Source organism: Ornithorhynchus anatinus, unplaced genomic scaffold (assembly GCF_004115215.2).
Source record: "Ornithorhynchus anatinus isolate Pmale09 unplaced genomic scaffold, mOrnAna1.pri.v4 scaffold_224_arrow_ctg1, whole genome shotgun sequence".
Classification (NCBI taxonomy): Eukaryota; Metazoa; Chordata; class Mammalia; order Monotremata; family Ornithorhynchidae; genus Ornithorhynchus; species Ornithorhynchus anatinus.
In genome coordinates, this window is record NW_024396724.1 from 2336 (window position 1) to 29633 (window position 27298).

Here is a 27298-nt window from a genome sequence, read left to right on the forward strand (position 1 = left end):
TTGTTTGACACATAATATATGCTTAACAAATACCATAAAGCGCGAACACACATACTCCTCATTCTCAAATATCACATTCAATCTGCTAAATCTTAAACCCTGCTTGTCCTTTTTACACATGATCTCTGGGATCCACCCCATTCCTGAATCCACCCCTTTCCTCTCCACCCCAAAAGTGACCATCTTGTTATAAAGTCCAGTCGTATCACGATCAGGCTATTGCATCAGCATCTTTGCTGATTCCCTCACTACTGGAGGAATAATATTCTCAAAGGATGCTAGCCCCATATAATCTCCTCTCCTCAACTCCCAGTACTGACACCCCACTTCCCACCATATTCAACAAAGGTTCCTCACAATCACCCACTGGGCTCTTCACTGTCTGTCCTCCTCTCACTTCTCTGCTCTCCTTTCTACTAATCCCCAGCTCACTGTCTCTGCTTCTTCCAAACCAAATTTCTAGCTGTACCTCAATCTCGACTGCCATTTCCTTCCCCGGACTCAAACTATTCTCCCTGCTTAAAGCTCTCAGCTGGGTGGAGATCCCAGCTCTCTCCACCTTCAAATCCCTCCTAAAATCCTATCTCCTTCAAGAAGCCTTTCCCAATTAATCCCCCAGGGACTTAAACCAAATAAACCCATCAGTCACCTTTAGAATTTATCAGTAATAATTGTATTAATGATGGCATTTGTTAAATACTTACTATATGTCAAGCACTGTTCAAAATCCTGAACAAGGATGAGCAGGGGTGTACGAGTGAAACCAACACTGTCCAACTGTGCCAACAGAGAGCCTGGACTGATATTTTCTAGTGCCGTGTATGAAATCTGGAGAACAATACCAGAGCAGTTCTAGTCCTTGATGTCCCAATGCCAAAAGCTCTTGAAGCATACAATGCACAGTCCAATGGACAGATTATATGCCTAAGAGTCAAGAGTTCCAGGTTTGGGTCCTGGTCCCACCTCCGACTTCTTCAACCACATAGACCACTTTCTCACCTTCCTTCTCTCCTTCTCTCTGCCCACTATCACCCTCGGGGGCTTCAACATCCACATGGATGTACCCAATGACACCTCTGCCGCCCGCCTGCTATCCCTCCTCGACTCTGCCGACCTCCTGCTCCACCATACCTCGGCCACTCATCCACTCGGTCACACCCTTGATCTCGTCATCTCCTACTGCTGCACTATCTCCTCCCTCACCAACTCTGAAATCCCTCTCTCTGACCATAACCTTCTCACCTGCCTCGTCTCTCACATTCCCTCCCCTTGCAAATCTTTGCTACTCTCCCACAGAGACCTCTGCTCTCTTGACCCCATCCATCTTTCCAAAAGCATCTCTCCCCACCATGCCTCCCGTCCTCTCTTCCCACTCTCGATGATCAGGTCACCGCTCTCAACTCCACCCTCTCTACTCATGTCAACTCTCTCGCCCCCCTTTCCCTCTGCCGCTCTCGCTCCACTAACCCATAGCCCTGGGTCACCCCCTCTGTCCGCCTCCTACGCTCCTGTGCTCGAGCTGCCAAGCACTGCTGGCCAAGCTTCAAGCACCAAGCCGACCTCATACATTTCAAATTTATCCTTTCCTGCCTTAACTCTGCCCTCTTCTCCGCCAGGCAAAACCTCTTCTCCTCCCTAATCGACACCCATGCCCGACACCCCCGCCAATTGTTCCGGACCTTTAACTCTCTCCTTAGGCCCCCTGTCGCTCCCCCCACCCCATCCCTCACCCTCAATGATCTGGCCAACTACTTCATCACAAAAATTAACACAATCAGGTCTGAGCTCCCCAAAGTATCCCCTCCCCTTTTTGCCCCCCCCGCAACCCTCTCCCCTACTTTCCCATCCTTCCCTGCAGTATCCTCAGAGGAGATCTCCTCCCTCCTCGCAAGTGCCACCCCCTCCACCTGTGCCTCTGACCCCATTCCTGCTCACCTTATAAAAACCATCACCCCTGCCCTCCTCCCCTCCTTAACTTCTATCTTTAACCGCTCACTCTCCAACGGCTTCTTCCCCTCTGCCTTCAAATATGCCCATGTCTCTCCCATCCTAAAGAACCCTCTCTCGACCCCACTTCCCCTTCCAGTTATCGCCCTATCTCCCTACTACCCTTCCTTTCCAAAATCCTAGAAAGAGTCTTCTACACCCACTGCTTAGAATTTCTTAACTCCCATTCTCTCCTGGACCCCCTCCAATCTGGCTTCTGTCCCCTCCACTTTACCGAGACTGCTCTCTCTAAGGTCACCCATGAGCTCCTTCTTGCCAAATCCAATGGCTCCTACTCCATTCTAATCCTCCTTGACCTCTCAGCTGCCTTTGACACTCTCGACTATCCCCTTCTCCTCCACACCTTATCTCACCTTGCCTTCACGGACTCTGTCCTCTCCTGGTTCTCCTCTTATCTCTCTAGCCGATCATTCTCGGTCTCCTTCGCAGGTTTCTCCTCCCCCTCCCATCCTCTAACTGTTGGAGTTCCTCAAGGGTCATTTCTTGGCCCTCTTCTGTTCTCCATTTACACTCACTCCCTTGGTGAACTCATCCGCTCTCACAGCTTCAACTACCATCTCTATGCAGATGACACACAGATCTACATCTCTGCCCCTGCCCTCTGCCCCTCCCTTCAGGCTCGTATCTCCTCCTGCCTCCGGGACGTCTCCACCTGGATGTCTGCCCACCACCTAAAACTCAACATGACCAAAACTGAGCTCCTCATCTTCCCTCCCATGCCCGGTCCTCTCCCTGACTTCCCTATCACCATGGCTGGAACGGCCATGCTTCCCGTCTCTCAGGCCCGCAACCTCGGTGTCATCTTTGACTCGAGTCTCTCGTTCACCCCACACATCTGATCCGTTACCAAGACCTGCCGGTCTCACCTTTATAATATCACCAAGATCCGCCCTTTCTTCTCCACCCAAATGGCTACCTTACTGCTACAGGGTTTCGTCATATCCCGGATAGACTACTGTGTCAGTCTTCTCTCTGTTCTCCCTTCCTCCTCTCTCTCCCCGCTCCAGTCTGTTCTTCACTCTGCTGTCCGGCTCATCTTCCTTCAGAATCGCTCTGGGCATGTCACTCCCCTTCTTAAAAACCTCCAGTGGTTGCCTATCAAACTCCGCACGAAACAAAAACTTCCCACTCTAGGCTTCAAGGCTCTCCATCACCTTGCGCCCTCCTACTTCTCCTCCCTTCTCTCTATTGCCCACCTCGCACGATCCGCTCCTCTGCCGCCCACCTCCTCACCGTTCCTCGGTCTTGCCTATCCCGCCGTCGACCGCTGGGCCACGTCCTCCCACGGTCCTAGAATGCCTTCCCTCCGCACCTCCACCAAACTAATTCTCTTCTCCTCTTCAAAGCCCTACTTAAAGCTCACCTCCTCCAAGAGGCCTTCCCAGACTGACCTCCCCTTTTCCCTCTGCTCCCTCTGACCTACCCTTCACCTCTCCTCAGCTAAACCCTCTTCTCCCTCCTTTCCCTCTGCTCCTTCCCCACTCCCGTCCCATCCCCTCAGCACTGTACTTGTCCGCTCAATTGTATATATCTTCATCACCCTATTTATTTTGTTTAATGAGATGTACATCATCCTGATTCTATTTGCCATTGTTTTAAGGAGATGTTCTTCCCCTTGACTCTATTTATTGCCTTTGTTTTTGTCTGTCTCCCCCAGTTAGACTGTAAACCCATCAAAGGGCAGGGACTGTCCCTATCTGTTACCGATTTGTACATTCCTAGAGCTTAGTACAGTGCTCTGCACATAGTAAGTGCTCAATAAATACTATTGAATGAATTGAATGAATGAGTTATGACTCTGCTCTGGTCTGCCGGGTGACTCTGGGCAAGTCACTTTACCTAATAGGGCTTCTGTTTCCCCATCTGTAAAAAGAGGAGCTGATTCCTCTTGTCCCCTTCTTTGGGGCTGTGAGATTATCGAGATTCATTAGATTATCAAGTATCTACCCCATCAGTAGCACTGAGTTTCATCCATGCTTAGCTCTTAATATAGACCATAAGAAAATCGGTTTGTATTCCTTCATGAGGAATTGAATATGGGTTTAATGTTTGGAAAGCAGTTTTGCTCACCACTACATCATCCACCCAGACCTTCCTTGTCCTGAGTCTGATTACATTTCTAGAGGGAGAGCAGTGGTTCTTGTTCTTTCTTTCTACAGTCCTCCAGAACCGTGACCTGTAACATCCCTTTGGCCACAGGTCTAGAGGGAGAGTAGCATTTCTTGTTCCTCCTAGCATCCTCCATAACCTAATATGGTGACATCTCTTTGGCTGCAGCTCTAGAGAGAGACCAGTCATTTTTGTTCCCCCTTTGAATTGATTCCAAACCCAATATAACTGCCACCCCAAAGTGGGTGAGATGAGTAACACTGCAGAGATTATTCAATCAATAAATGATATTGAGTGCTTACTAAGTACAGAGCACTGAACTAAATGCTTCGGAGAATACACTGCAGCAGACAGAGTTGGTAGACACAGTCCCTGCCCCAAAGGACCTTACAGTCTATAGAAGGAGAGAGACAATGAAATACATTAAAATACATAAATATATAAAATTAGAGAAGCAGTGTGGCTCAGTGGAAAGAGCATGGGATTTGGAGTCAGAGGTCATGAGTTCGAATCCCAGCTCTGCCACTTGTCAGCTGTGTGACTGTGGGCAAGTCACTTCACTTCTCTGTGCCTCGGTTACCTCATCTGTAAAATGGGGATTAAGACTGTGAGCCCCACGTGGGACAACCTGATTCCCCTGTGTCTCCCCCAGCGCTTAGAACAGTGCTCTGCACATAGTAAGCGCTTAACAAATACCAACATTATTATTACATTACAGAATGGGGAAATGGCAGACTATAAAGGTACATACATAAGAGTTAGGGGGAGCAGGGATGAGTATCAAAGTACTTAAGAGGTACAAACCCAGGTGCATAGAAGAGATAGAAAAGAGGGTGAATAGAAGAAATAAGGGCTTAATCAGGGAAGGCCTCCTGGAGGAAATGCGATTATTGGTGGGTTATGAAGATGGAGAGAGCGGTCAGATATAAACAAGAAGAGAATTCCAGGCCAGTAGGAGGACATGTGCAAGAAGGTGGTTGTAGAATAGATGAGAAGGAGGTACAGAGAGTAGTTTGGCATTAGCAAAGTGAAGTGCTCAGGTTGGGTTGCAGTAGGAAATTAATTAAGGTAGGAGTGGAGACCTGATTAAATGTCTTAAAACTGAGTGTAAAGAGTTTTTGTTTAACTCAAAGATGGATGGTCAACGATTGGAAATTTTTAAGGAATAGAGGGACATGAACTGAAGAGATAAAGGGAAGAGAGTGGGAATATAGGAAAAGTGGGAAAACCATAGTTGCTTATTCTGCTCCTGTCACAGGCTTCCCAACCCTGCTCTCCCTAGAGGGTCATGGGGAATACAAGTCCAGAAAGTCAAGATGGATGCAGGAAACTGTTGTCAGCAGGATTCGAACTTGTATAGGGGCATCATGATAAATTCCAAGCAGTGCTTCATCCACTGGTCCGCGACTACCTTGAATACATCCACTCCAAGTTCCCTAAAAGGATCTCAGTCTCCGTGGACCCACGATGATCCTGAAGACTAAGATCTGGAGATGTGGAGGCTGCATCCTGTACCAGAAGCTCTCAAACCTTTGCTTATCTCATTCGAAGAAGAGTAAACTAAGGCCCAGAGAGAGTACACACGACAGAGGCCAGATTGAAGCAAAATGTCTAGATCCCAGTAGATTCTAAATTCCTTGAGGGCAGGAATTGTGTTAGCCACTTTATTGAACTTTTCCAAGCATCTAGTCCAGCGAGCTACAGAGTATGCACTCAATCAATGCTATCAATTGATCGACCAACAATTCCCAATCCTTATCATCACTGGAATAAGAGACAACTTTCACTGAAGCTCCATGGGATTACATGGCTCTATTCCATAGGCAGTTCCATACCTCTCTTGGTCCTCAGCCCTCTAAATTCTCCCTAATGGTCCAGGAGTAGAGAATATTTTCTAGGATCCAGGGTAGAATCCATTTTAGGAGTGGGATTTCCTATTCCCACAGGTTCTCATCCTCCGGTTGCTGTGAATCACCAGGAATGGACTGATTACAGAGAAGGGGATTGACAGATTTATGTTGGTTATCACCAGCAGAGATTTGTTTCTCATGTTCAAGAAGGCAGTCAGCATGACTGTCTCCAGACCATAAAGAAGAAGGTAAAGGGCCATCAGGACGATTACACATTTGGCTACCCGCATCTCAGGTATCGCCCTAGGGGAGCAGCCAGACCCATGGAGGTGTCAGACCCTCCAGTGGTGTCTGTGCAGGACAAATATCATATAGCCACTGGCCATGTCCATGAGCCCCATGAAGAGAAGGTCCCTGAAGGAAATCACACAAATATTTATTAATAAATTTTCTGCATTGATATTGACTAAGGAACAGTGCTTCAATATAAATGTATATTGATCCCTGGTGCTATTCTGGGCGCCTATAATATATATTGGTGCAGAAACATCTATCAGGAGACTGAGGGCCCAGAAGGAGAGGAAACAGGGATGATGCACTTGGGCACTTTGGCTTTAATTCCTGCCCACTGGGGAGTGCTGGGGCTGATGGTAATGGCCTGGAAGACACTCAGGAGGCAGATGGTGCAGTTGGCAAGACTCTGAGCCACTCGATGAACACAAATAAGGAGTTTACACCCAGCATCATCCAAGAAATTCCACAGCCCCAAGATAGACACGATGCCTGGGATGCCCCTTGTGAGAAGAATGAGATTGCTTGTCAAAGCCAGGTATACATAGATTAGATCAGAGGAGTTGGATCTGTGGCTGGTGGAGACTGTGTGGATAGTAAGCAGCAGGAGGAATACATTCCCTGAGATGCCGGTGCTGAGCTGTAGCAGAATAAAGATCTCAGAGACATTCTCGGTGGCATTCATTCTCCTGATCTCACTTTGGAGCAACCTGTGGGGAGAGAGAGGAAGCATGAAAGAGCATGAACGAGAGCAAGATGGAAAGAAACTGACTTTTGACAGTTCCTAAGGATAACCACGTTACAACTTCATTTACAAGGTAGGACAGCTGCCTTTCCTAACCAAGTGTGTCTACTTAGATTGCTTACAGTCTCTAGGTTTGGCTTTGGCTATCAAGGTAGCAGAACCTTGGGATTTGATTCCTTAACAAGTCTCCCTCTTGGCTGGGGACTACAACCAAAGAGTTGCTTCCGGCACTGACGGTTTGTGCAATTCATTTGTTCAATAGTATTTAGTGAGCACTTACTGTGTGCAGAGCACTGTACTAAGCGCTTGGAGAGTACAATTCGGCAATGATGCCACTTGTGTTCTCTCATCCCTGCCTGCTGTGTTCTCACCAGGGCACAGAGTGCAAGAGAGCTGTCATGAGGGGGCATACCATACAGCAAAGTTCACATGAAGGCATTTGATGTGTGCAGGAACCATTTGACATTGGAAGTGATCACCACACAATGCCAGTTCTAAGCTATAGTGTCGTGACATTCAGTTGTGGTTACTTCAGAAACTACTCTGGCCTTTGCCATGCATTTTAGCCAGCCAATTTCCAGGGTCCTTGCTGGACCTCTCCACCCCATGAAAAACCTGATTCACAGCAACTCCCTGGACCAAATTTCTCCAAAGCGTCTACCTTCACCTTGTTCTGGCTTGTGTATCCATAAAGTTTTTTCTGGTAGAAATATAGAAGTTGTATACCATGGCCTTCTTCCACAATTAATAAATTTCATACTACTATTCTTTTACTAAAAAAAGAGCACTAAATGAGGGGGATTCCTCGGGCAAGAGATTGGTAAATGAAAAGCAACTTGGCCTACTGGAAACAGCTCGGGCCTGGAAGTAAGGACATGTGGGTTCTAGTCACCGCTCTACCACTTGCCCGCTCTGTGACCTTGGGCAAGTCACTTGACTTCTTTGAGCTCAGTTCCTTCATCTGTAAAATGGGGATTCAATACCGGCTATCCTTTCTACTTAGACTGTGAGCACCATGTGGGATCTGATTATCTTGAATTTACTCCTTAATACAGTGCTTGGCACATAATAAATGCTTGACAAATACCGCAACTGTTATTTATTAATCTACCCCAGCGCTTAACAAATAAGTTCTTGACAAATGTTACTATTATGATAAATAGGAATAGACTGGGTAACATTAATAATAATTGTGGTATTTGTTAAGTACTTACTATGTGCCAGGGACTGTACTAAGTGATGGGATGGATTCAAGCAAATTGGGTAGGACACAGTCCCGTCCCACTTGCAGCGTAGAGTCTCAAGCCCCATTTTAAAGATGAGGTAACTGAGGCACAAAGAAGTGAAATGTCTTGTCCAAGGCCACACAGCAGACAAGTGGCAGGGCCTGGATTAGAACTCACACCCTTCTGACTCCCAGGACTGTGCTCCATTGATTATACCATGTTTCTTCCACCAGGTAAACTTCATTCTCTGCAGGAACCGAGGATGGGAAGAGACTAAAGTGACCTGGAGCCATTAGAAGGTCAATAGCTCTGGGGTCAGTGAGGCTACCCTATGCTGACTCCACCATTCATTCATTCAGCCATATTTATTGAGCACTTAATGTGTGCAAAACACTGCACTAAGTACTTGAGAGAGTACAATATATCCATAAAGAGACACAGTCCCTGCCCACTACAGACTTACAGTCTATAGGGGAAGACAGACATTATTATAAATAAGTGTTGAATGTTCTGGAATGGAAGAGAGCTCTGGGAGAAGACTGGAGAAGACTGGGGGAGATTGGGCTCCCCATTCCTCCCTAGAGCTCCAGCCAGGAACCAGAATTTTCCCACTTCCCAATCCCCTGCTGTCCTGACTTGCCAAGGAGATCGGGGCACTCAACCCCGACACCAGGATTCAGTAGGGTGAGAGCCATGGAAGGCTCCACTGGGTCCAGACTCTTATGCCCTGAGAGAACCTGCTCCCAGCCACTGTTTTGAGAGAACTTTTTCTGTCTCCCACTTTGGGAGCCTCAGGAGAAAGCCCTGAATAGACAGGGAACCCCAGGACAATCAAAAGGGAAACTAATTATGTAAATCCACATCCCAATCCATCCAATCTCAGCCCATCCCATGCTGAACTTCACAGCCAGATGCTAGGCTGGAGACTCAAACTCTTGTTCAACAATTACCACCCAAGCATCTGGCAATTCCCAACCTCTCAGCAACCCCAGCACCCAGATCACTTCTCCCAGTGAGTCCTCTGCATTCAGACTCTGATCCTGCCCCAGCCAAGCCACTGGGCTGGAGAAACTATTTCCTGTTAAAACCCATGATCCTGGTGTCTGCATTTCCCCAGCCTCTCATTGAGGCCTGCTAAGTGTAGCCTAGTGGAAAGAGTACCACACTGGGAGTCAGATATCCTGGGTTCTAATCCACATGGCAGTTGTGTGTCCTTGATCAAGTCACTTGACTTTACTTCGACAAGCAGTGTAGCTTAGTGGCAAGAGCACAGGCTTAGGAGTCAGAGGATGTTGTAATTATTATTGTTATTACTATTACTATATCCTGTCTCCCAATGAAACCTCCCTATTAGACCCTGACCCTGAAACCCCTGCTTACATAGAGGGATGGCTCCATCCTACTTACACATCTCCATCACTTGTGCAGACTGGGAGGGCAGCTCGTGAGCAGTCAGACTCTGGCAGGACAAAGCTGAGGCAGCATTTACCAGCTGCTTACCCTCCCTTAGGGAGTGATGTGTGTGTGTGTGTGTGTGTGTGTGTGTGTGTATGAGTGACTCGCTCGGCACTAATCTGCTCTGACACTGAGACATCTCTGGAAATACCCAGACTCCCCTCCCTGCTGCCCACCAACTGTGAGACTTGATGGTTTTTCTCACAACTACCTGCTGTGAATGGAGTTGTGGGAGACACCTTGGAGGCAAGCTCAGTTTTATCAGCACACTCTATAGGAACCAGTAGACCCAGCTCTACTAAGATATCAGCTGTCTCTGGAGTGCAAGCTGCCTTTTCCAACATAAACTTCAAATCAAAGCCATTCAAACCCATGGCCCATCCAGTTCTGTATTCTGCCTGTATAAACCCTTGGGAAATACAATAGATAATTTATGTATATATGTATATATATATATATATAAAACAATAGTTAGTTTATATATGTAGAGAGAGAGACAGGGAGATAAAAATAGATATATTATCCCTGCACTCAAGGGAAAATAAAGAGAAGCAGCATGTTCTAGTGGAAAAAGCACGAGACTGGGAGTCAGAGAACCTGGGTTGTAATCCTGGCTCCACCTTTCATTTGCTGTGTGACCTGGGGCAAGTCACCTGACTTCTTTAGGCCTCAGTTACCTCATCTGTGAAATGGAGTTTAAGACTGTGAGCTCTGTGGGGGACAGGAAATGTGTTTAACCTGATCATTTCATATCTACCTCAGTGTAGAGTACAGTGCCTGGCAAATAGTAAGCGCTTAAGAAATACCTTAAAATACCATAAAAAGATGGGTTTCCAATGTAGAAAGGGGGCAAGACACTACAAGAGATACAGGAAATTTTTAGGGTTGTGGGCCTAGTCCTGAACCCTCTGGATCCACATGTCTGTGGGGGAAGACAACCGATACCACCTCCTCGTGCCCCAAAATAACTCTCCCTCATAATAATAATAATAATGGTATTTAAAGTGCTTCTTACTTTGTGCCAAGCACTCTTCTAAGCACTGGGGTAGTGTCACCCGTCGCCGGGGACAGGTTCTTTCGCAATCGGCGCGGAGAGAGAGAGAGAGAGAGAGGATGGGGATGGAAAACCTGAGTTTTGTATAGAATTTATTCCGCGGGGCAGATTGAATTAATTATTTAGACGCGACAATCGGCCTTCCCTTTTGGGAGAAATATGGTGTTAAAGCTTCCCCTTTGGGAGGAATTTGGTGTTAAAGCTTCCCTGATGGGAGGAATACACTAGTATGTTACTCGAGTGTGGGCGGACACCAGGGCCCGCCCACACAGAGCTCGTTAATGGTTTACTCACAACGTGGTGAGGCGGCTAGTTCCCACCATGTGCTCACCCACTTGGGAGGAATCCACTTAAGCGTTCTATCTACTTATGCGCCGAACCCATTTAGGCCTTAGATTTACTTATGCGTTACACTCACTCGTAAGTTAAACTCACTTGCGCGTTACACTCGCTTGTACGCTACCCACTTACGCACTAAACTCACATGTGCATTATACTCACTTATACATTGCCCGCTTATGCACTAAGCTCACATATGCGTTACACTCATACATTACCCACTTATGCATTTAACCCAGTTATACGTTACACTCACCCGTCCCGCGACCCCTGTCTCTGTGCGTTGTTCCTGGTGGCAGAATGGCGTCTGGTGCTCGGGATAGGGAAAGACACGTGGGTGGCTGTGGCTACCGCTGTGATCTTCCCAGAGAGACCCGAGCACCAGAGGCAACAGGTATTTATTACCTTTGGTTCGGGTGGTCCCCACTTCCTTCCTGTTCAATCTCCGCCCCCTTCCGCTCCCTTCCCTTCCATACCGTATTGGGTGGGCACGGAGGTGAGGGACACTTATCTTCCCGTCCCGCCTCCTCTGGCCAGAGAGGTTACGTCACTGATGGCATTTTGACCTTTGGGTAGCCTGTGCCCAAGTCCACCTTGGCACAGGTAGATACAAAGTCATCAGGTTTCCCACGTGGGGCTCACAGTCTTAATCCCCATTTTTAGATGAGGAAACTGAGGCACAGAGAAGTTAAGTGACTTGCCCACAGTCACACAGCTGACAAGTGACAGAGCAGGGATTAGAACCCATGACCTCTGACTCTCAAGCCCATGTTCTTTCCACTGAGACATGCTGGGTTCACTAATGATATAATTCACAGCCTCCCCTTTTTGTAGAAGAAAGAAATATTCCTAAATTTGCTATTGGGACAAAAATATCAAATCAGAAACTTTGGTCTCCTTTGCCATGGAGGATGAACTTTATTCACAGAAACAATAAGGGTGAGAAAGAGTAGTAAACAATAGCAAAATGAGAATCAGCATGGTCTAGTGGATAGAGCATGAGCTTGGGAGTCAGAAGGCCTGGAGTCCAATTCCTGTCTCTGCCACTTGTCTGCTGGGTGACTTGGGCAAGCCATTCACTTTCTCTCTACCTCAATTTCCTCATCTGAAACATGGGGACTAAGACTATGGGCTAAATGTGGGACATGAACTGTATGTTCAACCTGATTATCTTGTATCTACTCCAGCATATAGTACAGTACCTGGCATATAGCAAATACCATTAAAAAACAACAGCAAACAAATTTGAAACCTCAAATCCTGGACTAAACACGGTCAGTCCTTTATGAGGTCCTCAATTTGATCTAGGGATTTCCCACTCCTCACTTAGCTTTCCCTCCTTGTGGCTGTCTCCATTCAGAATGAGAGCAGCAAGCTAGGGCCCTAGCTTAGGTCTGTTCCGAAGTCAGGGCCAAGCAGAAGAGACCTCCACTTTCTGTCTGCCGGGCAACTTAACCTTTCTTCTGACCGATTTTGCCCAGTTCCTCCCTTTGAATTGACTGAGGTTCAGCTGATAGTAGGGTGACAGAGTTACTCCTTGAGTGAGTGCCACACATCTGGGTGATTGACAGTTCATAAAATGATATTATAGGAGGAGGGATCCCACTTCTGAGTGTTTGACAGCTCATGAGCTGAAGTCTTCTGAGGAGAGACAACGTCTCTGAGTGATGGCAGCTTCCATCCCTCCCTTCCAACAAGGATCCCTGCTCCCAGCAGGGATAAAACTGCTCCCCTACATATTTAGACACCTCCAGTGCTGTCGGGAAATGCACCATTGTAACCGTGAAGAAGCAGTGTGGCCTAGTGAAAAAAGCATGGGCCTAGGAGTCAGAGGACCCAGGCTTTAATCCCAGCTCTGCTCCTTGCCTGCTGTGTGATCTTGGAAAAGTCACTTAGCCTCTCCGTTCCCATTATGTCATCTATGAAATAGGGATTAAGACTGTAAGCCCCAAGTGGGACATAAACTGTAACCAACATGATTAGCTTGTGTCTACCACAATGCCTGGTACAAAGCCTTGCAAAGAGTAAATGCTTACTAAATACCTTAAAAACCCCTCTGCCTTCCCTCCTGCCACCGACAGGCCCTTTTCCCAGCATGTGCCATGTGCACCAGGGCCAGGATAAAAGCTGCTCTCGTGTGCTCTCGAATACTCCATCCACAGCAAGATTCTGAGCCTATTTTGCACATTTGCTTATCTCGTTTTAATGTTTCATCCCTTCTGATGCATCTATCTCAATTCCCTTCTTCCCACTTACCCCTTAGATTGTAAGCCCCCCGAGGGACAGGGACCTTGTCTAATTCTCACGTGTGTATTCTCTCCCAGTGCTACTTACAGTACTCTGCACATAATAAGCACTCACAAAATACTATTACGACTAGGACAATTACTACAAGTATTACTACTGCTTATGAGTTGGTCATCATAAACGGGACCACACAGCTGAGAGATTGAAAAATCATGAGGAGGAACCACATCCCTGAAGTGTTGATGGTCTGTGAAATGATGTCTTCTTAGAAGGAACCACACTTCAGAGAAAGGTTATCAAGTCAGAAATATGGTTCACAGCTCAAGAAAAGTGTTCACCTCTTAACAAAAGATCCTGCAGTTCACACTGTCTGCCTTATCACTCCTCTCTGGACTGTAAACTCATGGGCAGGGAACATTATCAATTCTAGTCTATTGTACTCTCCTAAGAGCTTAGCACAGCTCTCCATAAGAGTAGATTGATTCCTTCTCTACTGGAAAGGCTCAATAATACTTATTGCAAACGTGAATGTGTGTCCTAGTAGTAATAATAATTGTATATAGTATATACCTATTATGTATACAGCCTTGTACTAAGGGCTTGGGAGAATCCAGTGGAATTAGAAGAACTGATACCTGCCTTCAAGAAGCTTACAATCGAAAAGTAATGATTAAGCTCACGCAGTATGCAGAGAGAATTGTACTATGCACTTAGGAAAGGACAGTAAAGTTGGAAGATGTGATATTTTCGCTTGACAACCTTTACAGTCTAACGGGGATATAGGGATTTTACAGTCCAAGTTTTATTCCAGAAGGGCAATGGAACTACTGGGATGCAGGGCAAATCCTGGTTCCTCCATGTCTGTTTGGGGCAACCGAGGACCAGTGAAGGCAACACCCAAGTTGGCAATACCAGAAGATGCTTCTTTTCCTGCCCTGCATGCTGATCTCCCAAATAATAATAATAATAATGATAATGGCATTTGTTAAGTGCTTACTATGTACCAGGCACTGTGCTAAGTGCTGGGATGGATGCAAACAAATTGGGTTGGACACGGTCTCTGTCCCATGTGGGACTCACAATCTCAATCCCTAAATTAAAGATGAGGTAACTGAGGCACAGAGACATGAAGTGACTTGTCTAAGGTCCCACAGCAGGCACAAATCCTTATACACTCCAAGGAGCCGGCCATTTAGAAAAGATTTACAGGAACCTGGAGAAAGGAGGAAAAGATGGAGGAGGGAAGTAGTGGAGTGACTACTGTAAGCCTGTCACTGGGCAGGGATTGTCTCTATCTGTTGCTGAATTGTACATTCCAAGGGCTTAGTACAGTGCTCCGCACATAGTAAGTGCTCAATAAATACTATTGAATGAATGAATGGTGAGCACTTCGAAGCCGTTATGATTCCAGAGAAGTTCAGAGATCAATGTATATGGGAATGGACAGTGAAGGACACAGACAGATGCCTCTGGGGAATCTCTGGTCTGTTCGCTTCCCCTGATCCTTGTCACCTCCCACCTGGAGTTTATTGTGGAGTAACAGGAGGGGAGAACATGTTAACTCTGGGACTTGGGATGCCATCGGCATTGGAAATGGGTGATTTCCTCTTTCGGAACATTCTCATCCTCTGGTTACTGTGAATCAATAGGAACGGGCTGAAGGCTGAGAAGGTGAATGTCAAAACCAAGTGACTGCTGACCAACTCGGGAGAATTTCTCTCCCCTTGAGCAAACTGCTTAGCATGACTGCATCTTTCCCATAGAGGAGGATACAGAGGGTGACGAGGGTGATGACCCTCTTGGACGCTCTGACCTTGAGCATCTCCTTGGGGGAGCATCCTGACCCATGGAGGTGGTGGACCTGCCGGTGGTGTCTATGCAGGACAAACACCATGTAGCTGCTGGCCACACTCATGATTCCCACGAAGAAGAGATCCCGCAGAGAAAGCACAATTGCATTGACCAAGGTGATTCCTGCAGTGTCACTGACAGAAGAACAGTAATTCAGAAGTACTGTATTTCTGGTGCTGTTCAGTGGGCCTGAAATATATATGAGTGTAGTGACATCTATCAGCAGATTGAGGACCTAGGAGAGGAGGCAGGAGGAAATAATGCACTCGGGCAGTTTGGATTTGACTCCTGCCCACCGGTAGGTATCAGGGCTGATGGTGACAGCCTGGAAGATGCTCAGGAGGCAGGTGGTGCAGAGGGAGAGAGCACGAGCCACTTGGTGAAAATAAAAGATGATTTTACACCCTACAGCATCCAAGAAATTTCTCTACCCCCAAGCTGACATGGTCTTGGGGATTCCCCTGGTGAAGAGCATCAAGGTGTTGGCCAAAGCTAGGTGGGTGAGGATCAGTTTTGAGGAAATGGACATTTGATTGGTGGAAACCATACAGACAGATACCAGGAGGAGAAACACATTTCCTGAGGCTCCAATGCCCATCTCTAACAGAATCAGCATCACAAACTAGACTTTTCTGGTATCTATTCTCTGAAATCTCAGTCAGGATGAGCAGAAGCCATTTGCAGAACAGCCTGGAGAGAAGGAAAAATAGACAAGGGAGAGAGATTCGTTTGGACATATGATAACTATCAGGACCCATATTCCTGAAGCAAAATAGTTGGCAGGTTTAGCACGTTTTTAAAGAAGATTAATGGGTACCATCCAAAAATCAGGAAACAAGGATTTCCCTACTCAGTCAGACCAATCAATAAGGTGTATTTATTGAGCACTTACTGTGGGTAGAGTGTTCTACTGAGAACCTGGAAAATACAAGTGTTTAGCACTTTGACTGCCCTTAATCACCTTACAGTCTAGCAGGAGAGATGGAAATTCAAATAAATTACAGATTTGTACCTAATTGCTGGGCTAAGAGTGGGGTGAACATCAAGTGCTTAAACGGTTCAGAAGTAAGTGCTTACAGTATTCAGGAGAAAGGAAGAGTTGGGGAAATAAGGGCTTAACTGGGGAAGGCCTCTTGGGGGAGGTGTGACAATAAGGCTTTGAAACTGGGAAGTTGTAGACTGTCATAAGTGAAGGGGAAGGGAGTTGGAGGGCATCGACAAGGGGTCGTTGGCAACGGAGATAAGATTGATGTAGAATGAGTTGGTTGGCATTAGAAGGATGAAGTCCGCATGGCTTTCAGTAGGAAATGGGCGAGGAAAGATGGAAGGAGGAAAACTGAATGGGAGCTAATAAACCCCACCACTGGTCTATCCAGTCCAAGATTCTGAGTGACAGGTAACAATGTTTTGGTAAACACTGAGAAAGTTGACATGTTGGAAGAATGAACCGCCTAACAGCCATAACATTCTCTCCAGGAATACGATATGAACTGCTTTTCCAATAATGTTTCTTAACCCCCTTTGAGCATTTATTTTCTGCCAATGTATAAATGAAAGCAGGGAGGGTTGAAATGATGGGAGAACAGACAGGAATTATCATTCACACTAAAAGAACACTGCTCTCAGAATATTTCTGAGGAAATGAGGTAGTGGAAAAATGAGCAATCTCTTCCAGAATCATTGTGGCTCAGTGGAAAGAGCACAGTCTTGGGAATCAGAGGACCTAGGTTCTAATTCTGGCTCTGCCACTTGTATGCTGTGTGACCTTGGACAAGTCACTTCACTTCTCTGTGCCTCAGTTACCTCGTCTGTGAAATGGGGATTAAGACTGTGAGTCCCACATGGGACAACCTGATTACCCTGTATCTACCTCAGTGCTTAGATCAGTGCTTGGCACATAGTAAGCACTTAATAATAATAATGTTGGTATTTGTAAAGCTCTTACTATGTGCAGAGCACTGTTCTAAGCGCTGGGGTAGACATAGGGGAATCAGGTTGTCCCTCATGGGGCTCACAGTCTTAATCCCCATTTTACAGATGAGGTAACTGAGGCCCAGAGAAGTTAAGTGATTTGCCCACAGTCACACAGCTGACAAGTGGCAGAGCCGGGATTTGAACCCATGACCTCTGACTCCAAAGCCCGTGCTCTTTCCACTGAGCCACGCTGCTTCTCCATACTTAACCAATACCATAATTATTATTATCATTATTATTAGGAGCAAGTTTACACCTCTAGGCCTCAAGCCAGTAGCCAAAGAATTGCTAATGTCAGGCACCTGATATGTTGCAGTTCCTCTTGAGACTGGAAGCTCACATAGGCCTCTACCGCCCATCAGTGACAGAGCCTGGAATGGCCTCTCTGACTCCACACTCCTATCAGTTAATCATTAGAATTGAGTGAGCAGCTACTGAGAGGCACTGTACCAGGAACTCGGGAGAGTATAAGAGGTAACAGACTTGATCCCTGCCCTCAAGAAGTTTACAATCTAATAGTACTGAATGAGCACCTACTGTGTGCAGAACACTGAACTAAGCTCTTGAGAGCGTACTTTAGAGGCAAATGATACAATCCTTTCCCTCAAAGAACTTACATTCTGACTGCAGGGGCAATCAGAGCTGGGAGAGACCCAGGAATCCTTAATCCGATTCAGTCAGTCACATGTATTAATTGAGTGTTTACTGTGTGCAGAGTACTGTACTAAGGGCTTGGGAGAGTATATAACAAGAAACAGACACAATCCCTGTCCACAGTGAGCTTTCAGTCTAGAGGTCCCAGTCTGACCGCAGCCCCCATCTCCACAGTTTCCCTCTGGTGGCATCTCCCTCATCCATGTTGAAAGCTTCCAGAAAAGCTCAGAAGGGACCAGGTATTTTAGGGTCTTTGGAAGAGAATTAATTCCCATTGAAGGAATGAAGCAAATACACAATGCAAAGAAGCAGAGTGGTCTAGCGGACAAAATATGGGCCTGGAAGTCAGAAGGACCTGGGTTCTAATCCCTGCTCTTCTGCTTGTCTGCTGTGTAACCTTGACCAAGTCACTTAACCTCTCTGGGCTTTAGTTACCTCATCTGTAATATGGAGATTAAGGCTGTGAGCTCCATGTGGGATATAGACTGTGCTCAGCTTGATTATCTTGTGTCTACTCCAGCTCATAGAACAATAACTAGCTCATTGAAAGTGCTTAACAAATACCATAAAAAAGAGATAAATAAGTCGAACCTTCCTGTCCAGACCTATACCTGGCCAAGCCACTGGTCTGGAAAACAAAACATTCTGTTAAAACCCATGATCCACAACACTCAACTTCTCCCTCTCCGAGTACATAGATCCCAACTCCCAGTGAATTCTCCTTATTAGACCCCGACCCTGGAATCACCTTAGCAGAGAGACACCGGCATCCTACTTACCCGTCTTCATCACCGGGGATTGTTGGGAGAGCAGCTCATGGGCAGTCTGACTCTGACAGATCAAGCTGAGGCACCTTTTATCAGCCACCTTTCCTCACCCCTCCCCTCCCTCAGGGAGTGACTAGAGTGAGTGTGTCCTAGTAAGTCAATTGCTGAGCATTAATCTACTCTGACACTCTAACTTGGACGTATAGGCAAATGTACAGATTCCCTTCCCTGCTATTTAAGGGATTTGTCGAGCCCAGAGCTTATCCCCATTGGTTGATGCCAATTTACCTGTCAGCAAACACCCTTAGAGAAACAGAGAAGTATCAGGTCTGCTTCCTAAAACCCCAGACACATCCCAGATCCCATCCACAGACCAGTTGTCTTGTTTGTGTTTATGACATTCTCATACCCCCATCTTGACTTTCTCTGTTTCCCACCTTGCACTCATCCCTTTCATGGGTAGAATCAGTTGGAATAAAAAGCTTGTCATGAGAAGCAACATGGCCTAGTGGCAAGAGCACGGGCTCGGGAGTCAGAGGATGTGGGTTCTAACCCTGGCTCCACCACTTGTCTGCTGTGTCACCTTGGGAAAATGACAACTTCTATATGCCTCAATTCTCTCACCTGTAAAAAGGGGATTAAGGCTGTGAGCCCCATTTGGGACAGAGATGTGTCCAACCTGATTACCTTGTATCTACCCCGGGGCTTAGTTAAAGGACTTAGCATATACTATTGTTGTTATTATCATTATTAATAATAAATTCCTATTCAATTTCCCTTTGCTCTCCACTGCTCTAGCCCCAGGGGGAGTTCATCTGTAACACGGATGCAGTATGAGAGTAATTTTTCCACCAGTTCCAGGAAACATCTTCTAAATGCTCAATCCTCCTAATGGTCAGAAAGTGCTTTCTGGTGTCTATCTCATTTTCCTCTTGCCACAAATGATATCCACTACCATTAGCATCCTCAACAAGTATGTTTATTAGCTATCAAAGAGTGTACCCATCAATTGGTTCCTTTAAATATCCTGCAGCCTTTGTGGGGTTAGAGTATTAGACTAGATGGACCACTGTAGTGACCCAGTAATGGATGGATGGATCACTGAGCTTAACTGCTAATAACAGATGAAGCATTGGGTCAACCTTGTGAAAGCTTTAGGAAACTGGCTAAGCCCCAAACATTACAACTTCAGGTTCCATCCCATCTCTTCGGTCAATCAGTGGAATTGACTGAGCACCTAAAATGTGGAGGATGCTGCACTAACAACTGGGAGAACAAATGAAGCTCAAGATACGATCCCTGCCCATAAAAAGATTGCAATCCATTAGGTGAGACAATGCTAAAATAATTTACAAATAGGAGGAAGTAATCCCCCCTCTTCATCCTAAGCCCCTCCAACATACCCATCACCTCTCATTGGTTGAAATGGTCTCAGCTTGCTCTGTGGCCTTCCTTGGTTTAGGCTGCATGGAGTCCCTGATAAGAAGTCTCAGATTAGCCAGGGATCCTGAAGCTGTCTGTCCCTCCCCATAAAGTGGATGTTCCTTGTGGGCAGGGAATGTTCCACTTCTTTGTTTCGTACTTCCCAAGTGCTTAGTATTAATAATAATGATAATATTAATCATGGTATTTGTTAAGTGCTTACTTTGGGCCAGACGCTGTTCTAAGCACTGGGGTGAATACAAGAAAATTGGTTTGGACATAGTTTCTGTCCCACATAGGGCTCCCAGTCTCAATCCCCATTTTACAGATGAGGTAACTGAGGCGCAGAGAAAAGATGAGACTCACCACAGTCACATAGACAAGCAGCATAGTGGGAATTAGAACCCATGGCCTTCTGATTCTCAGACTTGTGCTCTAGGCACTACACCATGCTAGTACAATACACTGCATCCAGTAGGTGTCCAGTAAATCCTGCTACCACTACTAAATAGCCCTAGATAGGAATTACCCATCCTAGAAGTCTGAGGTTCATTGGCTCATGTCTACCAACTGAATTGGTAGTAGTTTCACATAGTGGATAAAGCACAAGCCTGGGAATCAGAAGATCGTGGGTTCATTCATTCATTCATTCATTCATTCATTCAATATTTATTGAGCACTTACTATATGCAAAGCACTGTACTAAGTGCCTGGAATGTACAAATTGGTAACAGATAGAGACAGTCCCTGCCCTCTGATGGGCTAACAGTCTAATCGGGGGAGACAGATGGCCAAGAACAATGGCAATAAATAGAATCAAGGGGAAGAGCATCTCATTAAAACAATAGCAAGTAAATAGAATCAAGGTGATGTACATCTCATTAACAAAATAAATAGGGTAATGAAGATATATAGAGTTGAGCAGACGAGTACAGTGCTGAGGGGATGGGACGGGAGAGGGGGAGTAGCAGAGGGAAAAGGGGGAGAAGAGAGTTTAGCTGCGGAGAGGTGAAGGGGGGTAGAGGGAGTGGAGGGAAAAAGGGAGCTCAGTTTGGGAAGGCCTCTTAGGGAAGGTGAGCTTTAAGTAGGGTTTTGAAGAGGGGAAGAGAATTAGTTTGGCGGAGGTGAGGAGGGAGGACATTCCAGGACCGCGGGAGGACGTGGCCCAGGGGACGACAGCGGGATAGGGGGAACGGGGGACAGAGAGGAGGTGGGCGGCAGAGGAGCGGAGAGTACGGGGTGGGAGGAGAAGGGAGGAGAGGTAGGAAGGGGCAAGGTGATGGAGAGCCTTGAAGTCTAGAGTGAGAAGTTTTTGTTTCATGTGGAGGTTGATAGGCAACTACTGGAGGTTTTTAAGAAGGGGAGTGACATGCCCAGATGGTTTCTGCAGGAAGATGAGCCGGGCAGCGGAGTGAAGAATAGACTGGAGTGGGGAGAGAGAGGAGGAAGGGAGATCAGAGAGAAGGCTGACCCAGTAATCTAGCCGGGATATTACGAGAGCCTGTAGCCGTAAGATAGCCGTTTGGGTGGAGAGGAAAGGGCGGATCTTGGCGATATTAGAAAGGTGAGACCGGCAGGTTTTGGTAACGGATCAGATGTGTGGGGTAAACGAGAGAGCCGAGTCAAAGATTCATTCATTCATTCATTCAATAGTATTTATTGAGCGCTTACTATGTGCAAAGCACTGTACTAAGCGCTTGGAATGAACAAGTCGGCAACAGATAGAGACAGTCCCTGCCGTTTGACGGGCTTACAGTCTAATCGGGGGAGACAGACAAGAGCAATGGCAATAAAAATGACACCGAGGTTGCGGGCCTGAGAGACGGGAAGGATGGTCATACCATCCACAGTATTAGAGAAGTCAGGAAGAGGACCGGGCTTGGGAGGAAAGATGAAGAGCTCAGTTTTGGTCATGTTGAGTTTTAGGTGGCAGGCAGACATCCAGGTAGAGACGTCCTGGAGGCAGGAGGAGATACGGGCCTGAAGGGAGGGGGAGAGGACAGAGGCAGAGATGTAGATCTGTTTGTCATCTGAACAGTGCTTAACATAAAGCAGGGGTTTAACAAATACCACAGAAAAACCTTATCTCCCTCCCCAGTCAAGAAACTTGCCAGCAAGTGTACCCCTAGATCACAGAGGGGGAACACAGTGTAACCTAGAGGGGGAGCCCAAGACTGGAATTTGGGGGACCAGGATTCTAGTCAAGGTTCAATCCCTGTTGTGTGACTAAGGAAGAGAAACTTATTCTCTCTGTGCTTCAGTTTCTTCATTTATTAAGAAAGGAGAAGATTCCTGTCACTCCTCCCTCTTAGACTGTGAGCTCCATGTGTAACAAGGACAGTGTCCAATCTGAAAAGTCTGTATCTGTTCCAGTGATTTGTAAAAGTCAGTGATTAATAAAAGGCATCATCATTATTATTAGTTTTGTTATCATTGTTATTGTTGCAGTTATTCTTTTGTGGTTGTTGTTTCCAGGATTTTAAGGAAAGCATAGAGATAATCAGTACCTCAGATCTTCAGAATGGGAACATTATTGAGTGATACTGCAGGTAAAGAATGGATTCCTTAATTTGTATTTGCATCCCCAAATTGCTTCCTGTTCCTTCACCTTCTGATGCCATTGAATGACTCCAGTGCAATTACTAACAGCTAATTAGTGTGGACACTTTTGGGTTATTTGATACCAGGCTGAGATACTGCCGAATGTCAAAGCTGATTAATCCTCGGCAAGTCACTCATACACACACACACAGCATTCATTCCCTAAGGGAGGAGAGAATTGAGGAAAGCAGCGGATAAATGCTGCCTTAGCCCCATCCTGCCAGAATTCAGCAAGCTGCCTGCCCAGCCAACAGGAGAGCGGAGAACAGGTGAGTAGGACAGAGGTACTTCTCTCTCTCTTCTCTTTTCTTTTAGGACCAGGGGACTGCACATACATGTTGTACAGCAGAGCAGGCTGTGTGTGTTGAGCTTGGGACTTTTTTTGAAATGACTGGACTGGGAGAAGATGAGAGTTGAATAGGGGACTGGATCTCGGGTCTCAGCTGGGATGAAGAGTGCAGACATAATGGGGAGGGCTGAGTTGCTAACCTACTAAATCTCTTCGTGCGCTTTTTTTTTTCTTCCAAAGACCAGAGGCTCCAGAATGTGGGGTGGGTTGGAAGTGACCTCCAAAGGCTCCAAGCAATCAAGCAAACAGGCAATCGATCCAGAGTATTTATTGAGTGTCTTTTATGTGCACCCTGGAATTCAAAAACTCAGTGGACAAGATCCTTCGTCTCAACCACGTTCTCCATAGTAACATCTTCCCCCCACATCCAACATCCCAAATCAGCCCGATTTTACCCTTCACAATTGGCAGGTGACCACTGTTATTTGATCTCCAAAGATGTCCACTGGGTTCATTCAATCGTATTTATTGAGCTCTTACTGTGTGCAGAGCACTGTACTAAGTGGTTGGAAAGTACAATTCAGCAACAGATAGAGACAATTCCTACCCAACAACAGACCCACCGTCTAGAAGGGGGAGACAGACAACAAGATACAACAAGTAGATAGCATCAGTGGCATCAAAATAGATAAATAGAATTATAGATATATACACATAATTAATAAAATATGTAGAATAATAAATATGTACAAATATGCACAAGTGCTGTGGGGTGGGGGGGTAGGACAGAGGGAGGGAATGGGGCAATAGGGAGGGAAGAAAGAGCAGAGGAAAAGGGGGGGCTCAGTCTGGGAAGGCTCAATACCCCTGCAGTGGCTCCTCAGCCTGCCCTTAGAGAACGGAGGGCAGGGGGCTGGGGGCCACAGCCTCAGTCTCTTTGGGACCCTGAAGCCATTGGTGGGGGCCAATCTGGATGAGAAGGTATTGGCAGTAAATAAGTCATTTGATTCACAGAAATCATTAAGTCGGTTTCCGGCTTGATTCTTATTTCCAAGGCCATATTTTCCAACAACCTTCATTTCCATTCCATTACTAACTTTTGCATTCCAATCCCCAGTGATCACCAACACATCTTGCTTGCAGTTTTTATCTCTGGACTTCACTGTAAAATCTACTTCTTGCTCTGCACCTGTTGTTGGGGCATTCTCATCAAGTATTGTTATACTGAATTGTTTTCCTCTGAATCTAACAGATTTCATTGACATCATTATATCCAATAACTGTCATAGCAAGTTCTATGTCAAATTTACCACACCATTTCTTCTTTTTTTCAGCATGAGCAGATTAGTAGATACTGTGCTCATTTGAATGGAAATACTCAATACCAGTCCATTTCAGTTCGCTTATTCCTAGGATGTCGATCTTCAACTGGGTCATTTCATTCTTGAGTATTTCCAGCTTTCCTTGGTTCATACTCCATGTTCCAATATTCAGGGTATCTTTACAGCTTCGGATACCTATTTCTTGTACAGCAACATCAGCGACTGAAGGTCCCGAAGGCTCTATTCTGGCCACGTCATAAATACCCATGATATTCTGAGACTTCGTCTGCTCAACCCCAGTAGCTCACTGAGTGCCTTCTGACCTGAGGGGCTCATCTTCCCACACTATATCTGCAGTCATTCTGGTATGTGTATCCTTAGAGTTGCCTTAGTAAAAATACAGACCTGTTTTGACATTGCTTCTGCACAACAAAAACTTGAGTCTTCCATTTTCTTTGATCAACAATTTAATCATTTGATCATCCACCTTGGACTCTTTCCCATATCACCGCTGCCTAGCAGAGGTGAATCAATTTTGTCGAATGCTTCAGCTTAGACCTTTCCATTACGGGTAACCCTAGTGCGAGTATCTCTCAATGGAATAGCTCTAAGCTTCATTGGCATCTGTAAACTCCCCTGCCACGGTAAGGTATTGATGATAGGAGAGGGAGACTATATCACTGGTGGTAAAATTCTCCTATGAAAAAATAGGCCTAATTTACAGAGAAAACAATGTAAAGGGAATTATTAATGGAATAATAAACCAATACCCATACATGTTGAGGCTGAGTTTCAGAAAACACAAAGTGATCAATTCATGTACCTACAATATGATTCACTGAAGGGCATGGAAAGGTGATTGACATTCAGGATCTGTTAACTGCAGCACAGTGCCAATTCTGGGCTATAGTTCTGTGACCCAGCAGCTTTTGGAGCCACTGAACCTCTTTGTCGCCCAACTCTACTCACTATTGTTCTCATAATCCACGATACATGTCCAACTCTTGGAATGCTTTGGTGGAATGCCTGATTCTCCAGTCAGAATCCTACACATTTGGCACTGGCAGGCAGGTATAGGTTTGGAACTCAGACCTCCAGATCCTCTAAGATGGGTTCTTTTCCTTGGACAAGCACCAGGGCCTCTTGTTCTATTACCAGTGGTTTTCAACCAGCCACCATATTCGATAAATATTTTGTGGGTCCAGAATAGGATCCCTTCTTTCTTTAGTTTGACAAAGAGGTGGGTTATGTGAATACAATTGGAATAAATGTGGGATTTGTGCACTTTTACAGTTTGATATCAGGTCCAATAGATACAAACACATATACTGCATGATTTGTTTATACCACCCCAGCACTTGGCACAGTGTCGGGCACATAGTTAGTGCTCAACAACTACCAAAATTATAATTATGACTATTATTATCCTGAGCTACGGGTCTTTCTGTGTTTTGTGGTGTGTTTATGTGGGAATGTTTGTTTGTCTTGCCACTGCAACTTCTAACCTCCCCATCCTGCAGACCACTTCCTTTGGATGAAGTCTAACAAAGTTCCTGCTGTGAATCCCAGAGAACTGATGTTAGCGAGATGTTTTATGGCATTCTCCTTCTGCTACAGATCATTATTGGCTTCTGGAGGAATGTCTTCCTGCAACCTGGTTTGTGCTCGTGTGGTCTTTACCAGCCACAAGATATACCCTTCAGATTTGATCCTCGCACAGCTGGCACTGGCTAATACCATCGTCCTTCTCACTCTTGAAATCCCAGAGACCGTGTCAGCTTGGGGGCTGAAGAACTTTCTGGATTCGGTTGGATGTAAAATCCTCTTATACCTCTACCAAGTGGGGCGGGGCTTTGTCATCTCCACCACCTGCCTTCTGAGCATCTTCCAGGCCATCACCATCAGCCCCAGCACTTCCCGGTGGGCCGAGGTCAAAGCCAAATCACCCAGAAACATCCTTCCCTCCTGCCTCTTCTCTTGGGTCCTCAGTCTGCTGATACAGGTAACTACACCAATATACTTGGAGAGACCCTCCAACCTAACCAATATTCAAATGACATTTATTATTAAATATTGTTCCTCCAACAGTCCAGTTACAGTCACCACTCTGGTAAACATGGTGGTCTTCTCCCTGCGGGACCTCTTTTTTGTGGGGCTCATGAGCACGGCCAGCGGCTACATGGTGTTTGTCCTTCACAGACACCACCCACAGGTCCAACACCTCAGTGGATCTGGTTGCTCCCCCAGGGTGATGCCCGAGGTCAGGGCGGCCAAGAATGTAGTCACCTTGGTCACTCTCTACGTTCTCCTTTATGGACAAGGGACTGTCATGCTGAGCATTTTAGTCAACATGAGGGAAAGATCTCCTCACCTGGTGACTCACTCCAAGATACTGTCCTTCACCTTCTCAGCCATCAGTCCATTTCTGATCATTCACAGTAACCAGAGGATGAGAATGTTTGGGAGAAGGACATCTCCCATTTCCAACTCAGATTCCACACCAGCTTCTAAGGAAGTTATATGTCCTGGATGGATGTTCCACATTGACATCAACAGAGAGGGAAAAGGAGAAGGGGTGGGATGTAATAACAATAAGAACAATAACTGTGGGGTTTTTAAGCATTTAGTATATGCCAGAATTGTACTAAGCACTGGGGTAGATACAAGGTAATTGAATTGGACACAGTCCCTGCCCCACATAGGGCTCACAATCTTAATCCCCATTTTATAGATGAGGTAGCTGAGGCACGGAGAAATGAAGTGACTTGCCCATGGTTACACAGCCAAGAGTGGCAGAGTCTTCTGACTTCCAGGCCCATGCTCTATCCACTAGGACACACAGCTTCTTCATATGGAGAGACGTGGAGCCCCACACCCCAGTGGGCTCAACTCACTGCCCAGGGATCCCAGATATAGAGGAATGATGAGATGTGACACTTGAGGTTGGGGGATCCACATGGAACTGTGAATGGGGTCACAGTCTCACTGACCCTTGGCTTCCTAGAGATGAGTTCGCTGAGAGACCTCCCAGCCTTGAGAGACCTCTGATCTCAGTATTCAAGGCTCTTCTCAAGACACCCATTCCAGTCTGGGGG

At 46.1% G+C, this 27298-nt stretch overlaps 1 protein-coding gene and 2 pseudogenes across 1 annotated transcript; 1 reads left to right on the forward strand and 2 right to left on the reverse strand.

Annotated features, from left to right (window-relative positions):
* Positions 6035 to 6942, reverse strand: ORNANAV1R-PS3095 (vomeronasal 1 receptor ornAnaV1R-ps3095 pseudogene; annotated as a pseudogene).
* On the reverse strand, positions 14850 to 15790 carry ORNANAV1R-PS3096 (vomeronasal 1 receptor ornAnaV1R-ps3096 pseudogene; annotated as a pseudogene).
* Positions 25738 to 26874, forward strand: ORNANAV1R3050 (vomeronasal 1 receptor ornAnaV1R3050). The gene has a single exon (NM_001253442.2). The coding sequence runs from the start codon at positions 25738 to 25740 to the stop codon at positions 26872 to 26874; it is 1137 nt and encodes a 378-aa protein (NP_001240371.1).
* Positions 26875 to 27298: the final 424 nt, after the last annotated feature.